The sequence below is a fragment of the Lucilia cuprina genome, chromosome X (genome assembly GCF_022045245.1).
Source record: "Lucilia cuprina isolate Lc7/37 chromosome X, ASM2204524v1, whole genome shotgun sequence".
Classification (NCBI taxonomy): domain Eukaryota; kingdom Metazoa; phylum Arthropoda; class Insecta; order Diptera; family Calliphoridae; genus Lucilia; species Lucilia cuprina.
In genome coordinates this window covers 10,738,445-10,754,158 of record NC_060949.1, presented here as the reverse complement: position 1 = coordinate 10,754,158, position 15,714 = coordinate 10,738,445, and the positions used below count along the sequence as shown (strand labels likewise).

General features: G+C 30.1%; 1 protein-coding gene across 4 annotated transcripts in view; it reads left to right on the top strand.

Moving 5' to 3' along the window:
• LOC111682212 (eukaryotic translation initiation factor 4 gamma 1) overlaps nucleotides 1-15,714 on the top strand; it is an 82,034-nt gene that overhangs the window by 34,476 nt on the left and 31,844 nt on the right. For all 4 annotated transcript variants that reach the window (XM_046955562.1, XM_046955519.1, XM_046955596.1 and 1 more), the window contains 2 exons: nucleotides 8,412-9,023; nucleotides 9,088-9,310. In XM_046955562.1, coding sequence (XP_046811518.1) covers nucleotides 8,412-9,023; nucleotides 9,088-9,310 — 835 coding nt within the window. The remainder of the gene's footprint in view (nucleotides 1-8,411; nucleotides 9,024-9,087; nucleotides 9,311-15,714) is intronic.

Genomic DNA, 15,714 nt, shown 5'->3' with positions numbered 1-15,714 from the left:
AAAGTACAATTTTTGAATTTTCAGGTATAATTTTTGAGTTTAGCCACTCGATTGAAAATCTAAAGTTGGATTTTAGGGTCATTATCGTTTTTAAATTTCCAAACTACGGCCCTAGTTTCCACACGGGATTAATACTTCATGTTTTTTAATGGATTACTATATACCATACATAGTATCTTTTTATGATTGAATTCGACCAATACCTTGCCCTAAAAATTGTTCTATACTATAATTTTGCCACCTATAAGCATAATATTCTTCGGGTTCAGTATCTTTCCCCTTTGGCCGCCTTACTAATGTGCTAAAACTAAATGTTCCAACTAAATTTGGACACGTCCATAAAAAGTATACTTTTTCATATTAATTCGACCTGTTTATGTTATCTTTTGCAATGAGTAGACGAATAGAACTATTCTTTCCAAAACTAACACGTTTTCCCTCAGAGCGACTACAACCAAGGACAGTTTAATTTTCCATGTAATCAATAATAGGAGTACTTATTTCGAACTTTTTATTAATAACTATCCCATAGAAGTAATTTTTTGGAACTTTTCGAATTCTATTGTCATCAAATTATCTTGTATTAGAGCAGTTTTATGAGGTCTTCAACCCATATGTTGAGTTTTCACTGAATCTTTTTTATCAAATTTTTTACTACTTTTGAAAGTGTTGATTTATTCATTAAATATTAATCACAGATCAAAAAATATTTGCTGAAATTTTAAAAGAAGTATTAAAATCGATTCTTATTTTGCTTTCTAAATCAAAAATCTAGCCATTTGAATTAATGAAATAAAAAATTAATTTTGCAAAAAAATTAAAAAAAAAAAAAAATTGCAAAATTATCAATATGAAGAATATTTTGAAATAACAGTAAACAACGATGCTTTTTACACAGTTATTTTGTATATTTTTTTTAGTAAGAGTCTTCTTTTCTGTAAGAGTTAAAAAATTTCCAAAGTTAAAAATAAAAGTTATTTGGTTTTCCTTTTTCTGAATTTAATTTATATGTTTTTGTTTTTTTTTTTTAATTTTGTTAAATACATGTATATTAATAAAAATGAATAAAAATTATTAATAATATATCAACAATAAGTTTAGAATTTCAACCTTTCCTAAAATATTTAAAAAAGTTTCCATTGTTTTCTCAACCACTGTATACATTAATGGCCCGTTCTAATGTCTTGAGAAAAAAACCCAAAACTAATTGGAATATAGTCCTTTGGTTTTGCATGTCATGCTTTTCCTTGTTTGGAAATAAAGACCATATTGTATCTCATCCACATACGTGGAATATATAATGTGGTTATGAATACGCTATAAATAGCTAGCAGCCAGGGAATAACAAGATCCGCAGGAATAATACCGTGCGGACTTGGTTATTTAAAAGGGTCAAAACTGTCCAGAGCCCATTTAATTCTTTTCTTGTTAATTATAACAGAGCAAGTGTTAGACGCCAAGTTAGTCGGGGCTGACATCTCGAATAAAATAGGTTGACAGCCCGAAAATTGTAACGGATTTTGAATATAACTCGGGACAACATTTGAAGTGCACAATTTCTTGGTAAGATGATTGGTTTCGAACAGAAGCTCCTCCATGCCTTCCTCTTCTCATCTCTCGCCATATTTTTAAAGTGATGCACAGAGGATTTGTAAGCTTATCATTTTCCTTTTTGCCTTATTGAATAATGTACGACACTCTATCCAAGCATTCGCAATTTTAGTACTCTACCATACTACCGTTTGACAGAAGGCTTACAAGCAATACTAGTTGCTGAAATTACCAATTGTAGAGTCATAGAACATTCATTAGATACAGTTCAATGCGTTATAACATTGCGATGTTTTTCAATTACAAGTGTGATACCTAGTACCTCTTTTCTATTAAACCCGTAGTTCTGAACCCGTATTTACTACTTCCAAATTTCTACTAATATTCAAATTGAAGAGTTGCTCACCTCTTATATTGGTGTCATTGTGGTTCGAATTAGCATCTGCATTTATGACTACATGGATTGTGTATATTGCTAGGAGGACAATCACCGTGGTCATGTAGCTTGAAGCCAGCCATGAGGTGATACCGTCATACTCTAATGCGGCTGCAACTGCATCCTTATCACTGAAATCAGATAGAATAAAGATGTGTAATGAGCTTTTAGCCAAAATACAGGATATTATTTTACCTGAGTTTTTAGTAACAGGAGCTTATAGCCCTTGAGCTGTAGTCCGGAAACCTGATCTAAAAGGATCCTTGTTTTTTTCTAAAATTGCTCCTCCGCACACAAATGAGCAATGGAGCTTAAGTGTGGTGAAGTACTACAACATAAACACTGGTGTTCTCCTGAGTCTTATCTAGAAGGGAAATATTTGGACACATACATACATAACCAAAGTGTCTTACTCTGGGAACCTCTGGCCATTCCAAGAGATGGGTATATATAAGTTCGTCATTCCGTTTGTAATTTCTATAATATAATATGTATATATATGTATATATATTCTGGTTCCATTTTCAATCCAAATTTTCTTTTTTTTTTTGCTTTTGTTTTGTTTACAATTTATATTTATTACTTTTCTAATTAGCAGCCATTGCGTTTTATTTTTAAAACTTTTCCGCAGCGATACCACCCCACCCATGGGGTAAATTCGCCAATTGGAAGAAAAATCAAATATTATACTTAAATATATTAAACAATGCACAGTGGTATAGGAAAAAAAAAAAGAGGGAAATAATTCGGTAACTTCTAAACGGTTAATCCGATTTTAATGAAATTTGGTATGCACAAAGAGGAGGTGTTGTCGACTATAGTGGAATCTGACCACAGGAAAAGTTGAACACTTTTAAATGAATTGTTAGTTAGAGTTTGTTTAATTAGTTTTGAGAGCAGTAATGCCCCACATAACTCTAACCGAGGAAGACTTACACGTTGCAACGGCGCAACTTTGCTGGACAGACATTCTAATCTGCTAGTAGCGAAAGCAGATTAGAATGTCTGCCAGACACATTTTCCACTCGAATATATATTGTTGCGCAATAGGCTTGTTCAGATGCATCACATAAACCATGGATCTGGATTTTGCTATCTGGATGGAAATGGATCCATCTAGGGATTTGAATGGATCTTATGTGTATAAAATCTTCTAAGAAAATGTTCCAACATGAAAGAATCTGAGGTTTCACATCTTCATCCCCTTCGAATAATGGGCGTTAGCCACCCTGCGGTGTCAAACAATTTAGCGACCGCTTTTGTTGCTTTTGATGCGAAATCGGGAATTTCGACTTTATAAGTGAAGGAATCACTGTATGATTTCCACTGAATACCTAACGTTTTCGTAGAGCTCGAATCGTAAATTTTAAGAAATCTGCACTTAAAATATCTTCAGTTGGTATATTTTCTAATAATTTGCTATTATTTGTCGTAATTTTTTTAAGTGGAAATCCAGCTAATTTTAAAGAATTTATTAATTGACTTTGCGCTTCTAGGGCTGAAGCCAAAGTATGTCCACCAGCTAAAATATCATCGACATATGTTTCATGTCTTAATACGTGAGATGACAAAGGAGACTGTCTCTCTACATCTGTTGCTAACTGCAGCAACGTTCGTATAGCTAAATACGGTGCACAATTCACTCCGAAAGTGACTGTTAACAGCTCGTAATCTTCAATATTGCTTGAATTTTTTGTTCTATACAAAATTCTCTGAAACGGACAATCTGCTTCCGTTACTAATATATGGCGATACATTTTTTCGATATCTCCATTGAAAACGTATCTATATATACGCCAATTAAAAATAACTGACATTAAGTCAGATTGCAACGTTGGAATAATATGCAATACATCATTCAACGAAAATGAGCTTTTCGTTTTGCGAGAACCATTAAAGACTACTCTAACTTTTGTAGAAGTGCTTTCCGGTCTAAATACAGCATGATGTGGTAAATAATATGAAAAATACTTTCCATCTTTACAAATTTCGGAAGAATTTGTTTTCCTCATATGACCCAATGTTATATATTCTTCTAAAACACCATTATAAATCTGTTGAAGATCTATTTGTTTTTGTAATTTTGCCTCTAGATGAATATATTGACTTTTTGCTGCGAATCTTCCAGATTGCAAATACAAGTTTTGTGGAAATTCTTGTTTAAAAGGAAGTTTTACAACATATCTACCATCACTTCTGCGATATGTTGTCTTTTTATAAAGTTCTTCACAGTAGAGATCTGTTTCTGATAGAACTTTCGATTTTGGAATTTCTTCTGTTTCCCAAAATAGTTATTATATAATTTTCTTTCTTATTTTGAATATTAGCAGTTAGAGAAACGCCATGTAATTTCATTGGGCCATAAATATACCATCCATAGATGGAATTTTGAGCAAGGATATTGCTTAAGATATTCTTTTGTATTCCATCTTGAATGATATATGGAATTATATCACTACCGATTAGCATGTCTATTTGTGAAGATACCAAGAAATTAGGATCGGCTAATCTTAGATGTTTTATTCCCGAGAGATCAGCGTTTGAAATCGTATAGCTTGGCATAAATTTGGTTAAATTTGGAACTATTATAACTTGGGTACTGAGTGAGAACTGTTTTTTTCTACACAAAGTTATGGTAGATATTTTACTTGAATTTGCTACCACTGTACCCCATAATCCACAAATTTCAAAATTTGCATTTTGAGTTATTAAACCAAGCTTTTTTGATATTTTTTATTTAAAAATTATCGTTTTGATCCCGAATCTATTAGAGCTCTAACTGTAAATACTTCTCCTAAATAAAAAATTTCTACTAGAGCTATAGGTAATAAAATGTCATCATCATTGACAGAAAAGTTTGTTTGTGTGTTTGTCTTATGTACTGTAGACAAATTAGCTACATGGTGGTTGGCAGTTTATTATGTCCTCCGGTTGCTGAGAGGGATCAGCATGAAACGTATTGGACGTTTTGTTTTTATTTGCTTTATTCTTCTTATTACTGGAATAATTATCCAAATGAAGTAAGCTGTGGTGCTTGTTTCTATAAGGTCCAAATTCAAAACCTAAACTCGACAACACCTCCTCTTCGTGCATACCAAATTTCATTAAAATCGGATTAACCGTTTAGAAGTTACCGAATTATTTCCCTTTTTTTTTTCCTATACCACTGTGCAATGTCTAATAAAACCAGATATTTATTGTTTAATTTACATTAACAAAATACTTTTTTTATAATAAATGAATAAATAAATAAATAAAAATTTTCAAAAAAATTGTTGGCAGAATTACAAACGGATCTGAATAAATCCCCCGTCATTCATTTCTTACATTCTTATTTATACTTTTTTTGAACTCTTGGAAGTGGGAGTGAAAAAATTGCAATAACCGTCACTGTTTATTATCAAAACAATGCATTTTTTATAAAAAAATCAATTCTCAATGTAATATAATAATTAACGAAAACTTAAATTAAAAACATAAATTTTGTATTTTGATGTCCTCATAATTTGTACTAATCATGAATTATCAAATTTTAATCGCTAATCTTTCACCTTTGGCCCTTAATATTCAATTTCTTCTCCTAATTTAACATTTTATATTTATACATTCATATTTTATAAGCAGCCTCTTCATGATCATCATATGTGGAAATTGAATTGTAGTTTGACGCGTTTATTAGAATCAGGATCTGCATTTAGGGTTGTTATGTCTTGTGGTTGTCTTTCCCACAACGTATGCAATGATATTCAATTTCCAATTGAGTAAAGTTTATTTTTGGACTCATTAGCGTTATTGGCAGGGAAACCAAAATATGCAAATGCATGTTTTTTGTGGTGCGTCGTATGAACTCATGGATAAGATATTTACACGTTTCAGACCAATTTGAGAATTTTGGCATCGATTTGTTAGAGCATATTTTTGCATATTTTACCCATAAGAGCATAATTTTGCATGATTTGACTTTTTAGCATATTTAAGGCATATTTTCGAGTTTTTAGAGCATATTTTACTCTTTTAGTGCATATTTTGATGTTTTCGCTTTTTTTTTTCGTTTTTATATATTTTTAATATTTTTTCAAAACTCTTTTAAAAAAAATAATTCTATTTTTTTTTAATTTTTTAGCCTATTTTACAATTTTGAAAAAAAAAATTCGTTATGTTATAGTTTTTTATTCAAAAAAGCATTATATTTTAAATCGGACATAAAACCGATTACTTTTAATTTCATGAGATCAATCCATTTTTATAGTTTAAAAAACTAATTATTGGAATTTATGACAACTCCGATTAAAATGTCAGTTTTAAAGCTATGAATACAATTGGAAGAAATGTGTCAAACTTTGTCGTTTGAAATATGTTTTTTGGGGACCAAATGGTTTCATGTTATTTATTGGTTATCTGAACGTAAAACGGAATTATATTATACTAGTTCTTCAAACTATGAGATGAAACATTTATAAAAAAATGTTGTAGGATATAGAATATGACATTAAACATTTATTATTTCATTACAATTTCAGTCTTTTTGAGCTTTTCAATGTTGAAAAATAATAAAAAAAATTTATTTTTGGAGCATATATTTTAAGTTTTAAGAGCATATTTTGAGTTTTTTTTAGAGCATGTTTTCGGTTTCCCTGGTTATTGGAAATAGCAGAAATCGAGAACGACTTCCACGATTTGTTCTTGAAGATCTGTAATACACTTTGTTGACGTTATACGTGTTGAGTGTAGTTCCCGATGGCAGTGCTTTTTGCATAATTTGGTTATTCCAATTGTAAGAGCTGTTGGTCAAAAATGCATATTGAGTTTCTTCGCAAACCACTCGTACTCTATTTCTGTTGTTGTAGCAACGACACGTGTCGGTGTGGCTGGGTTGACAATCCTTGGTCGTTGTTCGTTGAACTCTGAGTCATTCCGGTGCGAAGAACCGATTGTCGTGGGAACACTGTTATTTTTCGGTATCACTAGAGAAACAGCAATTTAAAATATGTTGACCCCAAAAGAATTAACGACCATTTGGTGACATACAGTTTAATCGTTACCTATATCATTCATGTTAAGATCATTTTCAAATTTTTGGCGGTACAACTTAAAGTTTTCTCTGATCGCATTAAAATTTTCAAATGCCGGCATCATAGCGTGTAATGGAAGCACATTTTGTTGTTGCCTCTGCGATGTTTATTAAAATGTGGTATTAGTACTTAATTTCTAAACTAAATCACTTTTATTGTTTGTAAAAACTTTAATTGTTGAAATTGATTTGAATCCATCGTTGTTTAATACTTTATTACTACACTTTATTATACTTTATTTCATTATACTAAAGTTACAACTATCAGTATATATTACATAATAATAGGAAAATACCCTCTTGTTTTTATAAATAGATAGATTTCCTACATATTTTATTTATAAAATGTTAACACTTTTCAAAACACGTTTTTGGAAGAAAATTTAAGATGGTTACTGTATTTCTCATATTCATAATAGAATTCTCTTTTTAAATCGTTGCCAATCTATTAGTTTGAAACACAAAGACAATTTTTAAAATCGTAGGTTATTTTTCTTTAATTTTAAAAGTTGATACCATGTTTTTTGTTAATCTTTATTTTTTTGGATTTGAAAATACTTTCAATAGCTAAAATAAAATCACAAAAATTTAAATCAATCAATCTATCATTATACATAAATATACATTTCCCAAAGTGTTTTTTCATTTGTAAAATAAGCAGAAACATATATTATTTATTTTTTGTTTAAAAATATTGTATTTATTTGATGTGTAAAAAATACTTCTTTTAAAGTATTTTGTTATGAATTTAACTTGAAAGGATTAAATGTTCATACTACATTTTATTAAAAAATGTGTATTAAGTAAATTAAATAATTTATTATTATGTTTAATTCCGCTTAAATAAAAATTAAAAATATATCTAAATAAAATTATTTTATTTCGTAAAAAATTGTACATTACAAAATAATTTTTTTTACCAAAATTAAAGAAAATAAATTATTAGAAAACTGTTTAATGTATAAAACCATATTTTACGATATGTTTTCTTACAATTAGAAAAGGAATTGATTAAATAATGTTTTTGTTATATACAAAATTTTCGTAAATCATTTCAGTTTTTCATAAAAAACAACCGGCCTTGTGCATAATGAAAAAATAGCTGCTAACTATCTTGCTGCTTACTTTTTTGTGTTTAAATTCCTAGAACGAAAAGTTAGCAGCTTGTTAGTCTGCAGTTAGTTTTTTATTATGCATACGGCCGAATATTTTCAAAGTTGATGCTTTTTATATAACATCGTTAAACACAAACTAATAGTATTTTATTTTTTATTAATATGTAATTTTAAAACTATTTACGTTTTTATTACATTAAATGGAAATTATAATTAACAGCTTTTTTTATTTTTATAGTATGTTCCGCAAAGTGCGGCAAACAATTCCCCAGGGAGGTCAAATCAGCCGACAGCAGGCAATATTTATAGACAGAATCCTTCAAGTCCAGCACCAAGGAACAGATACGTTCATTCTGCCACTATGTATCCTGCAGTACATCAAAGTGTTGTATTGGGACAGTTTACAGCACCATATGCAACGCGTACACCACAATTACAACAGTGTCAATATTCACCTCAATATTATCCGCCAATGTATTATCCTTATTATTTGCAACAGCCTCCACAACAACAACGTACGACAGTTAATCCGGCTGTCGGAGTTGGACTAAGCAGTGCTATGACTGTCCAACCGGGTGGTTCAGTAAGTGGCCCCACAGCACCTGGCAACCAGGGTCAGATACCTTTAGGAGTAGCTCCAGTTGCTGCTAATACGGTTCTAAGTGTTGCCAATACATCTGCAGCTCAACCAGTTGGAGTCGCTCCCTTAGTTGGAATGCCACATCAGCCACCACCTCAACAGCAGCAACAAAATCAGCCCCAAACAAAGGGGAAGCTACGTTCACATGCGCTGCAAATCATTCATCCTGTTACAAATAGAAATATTTTAGATGATTTGGATATCGACAAGGTAGTTTTTACATTAAAATGGTTATAATATAGATATTTAAGTGTAATATTATAAATAATTACAGAATGAATCGCCTACAGTTGTAGCAGGAGGTCAGCTAACATCATCTACATCTGTTGCAAATATAGATACATCAATAGATACAGAAATTGGTTCCTTAACTACTTCATCTACATCTATAAAATCTGCCGTCAAGATATCTGAAACATCAAAATCACACACGGAAGTCGTGCAACAAATGGAAACGTCACCAGTACATCAATCTACTACTGAACGAAACTTTAAAGGTGAATACTTATGTTCTATCCAATAGAATCACGAATTTTTATTGTTTTGTTGACTACAATGCGCCTTTCAGTAGAAAATATACTTTCCGTCAACCTGTAGTAAAATTTGATAGTCCATATCTCAAATGAAAGCTATTTATGTATACTCTCTTTTATTGTTAGTTTTTTGGACTCGGTAAATTTTTATTTTAATGTAACAGATAATTCATTATTGCGTTATGATTTGTCATGAATTTTCGACGATTATTTGACTTTTTATACCCTCCACCACCATCGGTGTTTGTCATTCCGTGTGTAATATTAATAAATATTCATCCAAGGACCAAGAAAATATTTATATTTTGGGTCCTTATGAAATTCTGATTCGATTTAGCTATGTCCGACTGTCTGCCTCGAACACGTTCACGTTAAAACTAAGAAAACGATAACAACCAAACTCACCCAAAATATTTATTATTATCTTAAGAAGTTTGGTATTGAAAATCAGCAACATCGGTTCATAACGTAATAATTTCAGACTACCTCGAAAAAATTGTTTTTTTTTTCTTAATTCCTAAGAAGTTTTTTTGTAAATATGAATGATTCTATGAAATTTTTTTTCGAATAGGCCCATAATTGGTCATAGCTCAGATATAAGGTTCACTTCCGAAAATCGCTTAAACGCATATACTTAGTTGAACTCTATTGCTATAGGGATAAAATTCGACAAAAATATGTTTTGTATACATGCAAATCATTTTCTCGGATATGTTTATTATTTGTCATAGCTCCCATATATGGGATAAATATCCTCAATACGGAAACAAAAATTTTGCCAACAATTAGATTCAAAATTAGTTAAATGGGTTTTTATAAAAAGTAGCTTGCTGATTGAGGGTTTTAAGATTCGGCATAGGCGAATATAGTACTCTTACTTGTTGTATTTAAATTTACTTATTTTTTATGAATGAATATACAAAAAGAAGAACAGTTCTCAAAAATTTTGCTGATTCATTTAAAATGAACCTTCCATATCTACTGGTATTTACAAAGAGAAACTTATAATAGAAATTTAAGCGACATAGCGTAAAATTTACACTGTAAATACATCAGGATAGGACATCGCCTTAGGTATTTATTTGGTATATGATGTGTAGAACTTTTTATTTCTCTTAAATAGTTAAAAGTGGATTAATTAATAAAATGTTTCTTCTCCACATTATCTGCCACATAAAAGAAAACTGGAGGTTTTGATTGCTTTTTACAACAATTTTCTTCCCCTTATAAATTTTAATTTTCACTCCTTTCAATTCCACTCTAAGTAAATTTTTCTCTCAAATATTATAGATTGTTTTTATGTGAAATTATTTTCTTTATATAGAAATTTATATATTTAAGATTTTTCCACGAGTTCAAAATATATACGTTCCAATGAACTAGTGTACGACTGTTGTTGAAGAACTTATTAGACATATTTAGGAAAACAAATATGTTTCTCAAAATGGCTGTAGATGTAAAGGCGAGATAATTATTTCCATGACATATTTTCAAGAATCAGAACTACTGTTGTAAAAATCATCAAATATAAGTTCTTTATATAGAAAATGCCTAAAAAAATTAAGAAAGGAATGCTTAAAAAATTTAATTTATTGAATTTTGTGGAATATATACAATAATTAAACAGTTAAATAGTGGGTTTTTCTTAATCGGTTAATTGATGGAAATTATTCGGTTTATTCGTTATTTGAAATTTTGCAATTTTCATTTATTCGAACGATTAATCGTCAAAAACTAATCGTTTGAATACTCTAGTTTTACCCTACTTATTTTTTAATTTTATCAAAATACCTTGATGTTTAATTTCGTTTTTACTCATTCCGAAGTATTTGAAGTAGTGCAATATTGGCCAAAAATTCTCTGAATATCGACGAGATTTCGAAATTTATAAATGAACGCCCAAAACTGTTTTGACTCTAAATAATTTAGAAAATAGTTTTATAGGTGATTATAATACTTTAACTACCCAGCGAAAAAATTGAAGAAAGAAAAGTAGAATTTTCACCACAAATAACATACTAGAAGTACTTCCAATTTTGGTGAAAAACCTATGAATTTTACATTAGCGTGTCATTGGAGGGCTGTTGTTCATTTTTAAAAACTGAACTACTTCTAATCTTATTCATAAATGCAATAAAAATCCGATATTTGGATGTCAAAAATAAACCGAATTCGTTTAATGACATGCTTATGTTAGTTTCAATGGTTTTTCACCAAAGTTTGGTGTACATCGAATATGTTATTTGTAGTGACTTTTCTACATCTCTTTCCTCACTTTTAACTGGGTTTTCATTTGTAAGAAAATATTTGGTTTATAAAAGCGAAAAATATATAATCGCAGTTTTAGATGTGATTAAGATATCGTTTGTAAAGTATGACATCAATTATTTTTTGCTGGGTAATTTATTTTGTATTCATGTTTTCCAACCGTTATTTCAATACAAACATATTTTTGAAGTGATATATCTCGAGATCTATATATGGTATCTAGTAATATTTTCTATAAAATTTCCAAAAAGTAGTTAGATATATATTTTTTAAACCGATTTTCTATTTTTACCTCGTACATGAATACCCAACATATGTATACAAATTATATGTCAGTTATCGGACAAAAATAAAGTTTATTGAACTAAACAACAAATTTTGTTTCAAATACGTAGTATTGTGTCATTGTTCATAAATTTGAATGTGAAATATTTTTGGACTCAATAATATTTACAAATGAAATAAATTTATTTTAAATGCTAATAATAATAATAATAATAAAAACTATGTATATTTAGTATATGTAGAATTTAAAAAAGGGAAAATCTTAAAAGAAAGAAGATACAAAATAATGTATAATTTTAATGTTATAATAATTTAATTTATTTCCAAATAAACCTAGCCTATTGGCCACAATCGGTTACACATTTCTACTTAAAAAAATTAAAAAAACCTAAGCAAAAAGTATATTTAATTTTCAGAAATACATTTTTTTATTTTATTTATTTAATTTACAAGTTCAAAAACCAAGCCCTTGGGGCCAAATATGGCTTACATACTACTCCATAACAATACTTTCCAAAGTTATTTAAATAATGTAAATTGTGACAGAATAATAAAAGTTAAAGTGTGATATACATATATAAATTATAAAATAATTGTTGAAACGAATGTAGCGATAACAAAAAAAATATTATTTTTGAGTAATAAATTATGAATTATAATAATTAAGCATTATGTTCATTAAAATGTTTAAATATTTTTTTCTTAAAAATCTGATTAGAGTAAGAAAAATTTTTAATTTCCCTAGGTAGCGTATTCCACACTCTCGAAACTCTCACTTGAAATGACTTTTCATATACTGCAGATGCAATGTGGGGAAATATTAATTGAGGATTCCTCAACGATTTAGAAAATTTAAAAGTGTTAGCGATGTATATAGGACAATTATTCTTGATAATCTTATAAAAGAGTAATAAAATTCTTGTATCTACTAAATTTTCAAATGGAAACCCGATAAATCTTGACACATATTCAGATATGTGATCCCTCACCCGCAATCTGTAAACATACCTAACAATACGGTTAAATGTTAAGTGTAGTCGTCTAAACGTTAGTGCATTAGTTCCACTACAAATCTCGATGCAAAAGGGACATTAGGAGAGAGCTAGCTATGCATTTCCTTATATTAGATGTTAAATATAAGTCCAAAGACCACAAACGCCTCAAGGTCCAATTTACACGGGCACATACATAATCTATGTGTTTTGAAAAATTTAACATATCATCTATAATAATTCCTAAACACTTCATATCAGATACAAAATTCAGTCCTACACCACCCAACTGTATATTCAACTCATTGGAGTTAAATCCAAAACAAATAGCTTTTGTTTTATGAGGGTTTATTTCAAATCCATTTCCACTCATCCAACCTATAACATTATCAAGGTAGAACTGAATATTGGCTTTCAAGACATCAATAAAATATCTTTCAGCGGTAAATAACATTTGAATATCATCTGCGTCCACATTTGTTTTGTATTTAGACCCTCTTAAAGAAGTGCATGTGCTTTTCTTTTAGCATTTCTGATAATTGTCTTTGTTTTATTCCTTATTTTACAATATATTTTCCAATTCTCTGGGCTGTGGTTTTCCATAAATGCCTTATATGCTAGGTCACGAATTGAAATGAAGTACCTAATTTCGATGTAACCCCCCCCCCCTTTCCCCCCCCCCCCCCCCCCCCCCCCCCCTAATTTCCCTAGATTTAAACCATGTGTTATCACTCAACTTTCTAATTCTCTTGCGAACCGTTGGTACAAGCTCATGTAAGGTGTTTATGTATGACATTAGGGTGTCTATTTGAATATTTACATCATTTGTCTGAAATATTTGTGAGTTATCAGATAAGGAGGCTACTTTCTCAAGAGTTACCATATTAATTGCATTGTAGTCAAAATATTCAACATAACGTTCTTGTTCTGAGGATGCATGTCTAGAAATTCCAGGACACTGCATTTGGTTTGAAAAATATACATTTATTCCAGGACTAAGTAAGAAATAATCTATTAATGATGTGGTGTTGTTTCGGACGTCATAATGCGTAGGCAATGAGTTGTGTCTATATATAATATTTAATCTAGTACACAAACTGGTCATGGATGCCGATTTGGAGGTACAAAACAAGTTATGGTTGAAGTCCCCCATAATCACAATATACTTATATTTAACAACTATATCACACAAAACTTCTTCAAGGGCAACTATATCCCCAGTAGGTAGATATATTTCACCCACAAGAACTTTATCTGCACCCACATTGATTTCAATAAAAATATACTCACATGGGCCAGAATTCATTGAATGTGATATCATTTTAAATTTAAGGCCATTGGACAATAATATTGCAACTCCTCCGCCACGACGTATTCTAGGACGATTACTTCTCAGAATCTTGTATCCAGGTATATTAACCGCACTAGAATAAATATTAGATTTAAGCCAGGTCTCGCTTATTCCTACAACGTTAACAATTCCACCATCTAATATACTTCTAATTTCATCTAATTTAAAAGAAGTATATTTAATTTTAAAGCTTTGGCAATTAAAGTGACCAAATTTAAGGCCATTATAATTTCCGCTTATGCTTCTACTCAAAAAATTGTTATCGCTACATATCGGACCTAAATTATTCATGAGATTCATTGAATATTAGTTTTAAAAGTTTTAAATTAATATTATTCGTATAAAAATATATAAAAATATTATTATTATTATTATTATTATTGTGGCCTCCGGTAGGTTAGTGGTTAGTGTTCTAGTCTGGTAGACCGGAGGTGGTGGGTTCGATTCCCACCCGTGGCACTGGTTAAGGAGCGCACAACAGGCCCGATAGAGGCCTAGGTGTATTTCTTCGGATTTGATGTGTATACATCCTCCTTTCAAACTAACTAACTAACTAACTATTATTATTATTATTTTTTTTTTTTAATTATGAAATGGCTTGTTAAGCAAAAATAAGAAAAAAACATATATTTAATAATGAAATTCAAGGATTAAATAAATTTTATAATCATAGGCATCCCTAGATAGTTAAATGTTTTAAACTATTTCCTAACCAAATCAAACACAACCAAAATAAGGTGCTACCTAGCACATGAGTATCTGATTCAATAAGGAAACAATCCAATCCAATCAAATATCCAGAAAGCTGTATTACTTTAAACAGTAAAAGATAGAAAATATTCTACTCTGCGTAAAAATTAAGAACATTTAACTAAACCATTTATGTTAACATATTAGAGCAGCACTTACTACAGAAAAACTTTATTTATTATTTAACAGCAAACCGATATAAAATTATCCAGTTGTATGAGCTATAAGTTGAAAATGCTACTCCAAAATGCTATACAAATTGAAATAAATATGTTACTAAAAGATAGTTAACAGTTTTATTATTAAGTGTTGTCCATATGTCCATTTGAATAGGGCTGAGAGTTGTGTATAGATGATTCACAAACTGTAGATGCACTTAACATAAGAGGATCCCAACCAATATCATTTTGTGTTCCATAACAGTTTACAGGTGGACCACATGCAACATTATCTGCACTTAGAGCTTCATTAAGCATTAAAGAACATTGTTGTAAACATAAAATTTTGACATTATTGTCTGGCAATGTAACTCGTACTTTAGGTGTATCAGCATTAATGAATTTGTACTTTAAGATTTTATTTTCTATACGCAAGTCTCTGCAAATGGATATTAGATTAGCTGCAACTGGTGTTAAATGGTCGCTAAGGAATACTTTTGATGTAATATCGCCGCCAATAATATCCTTCAATACTATATGTTGTTTCTTTGAATAATTCATCAT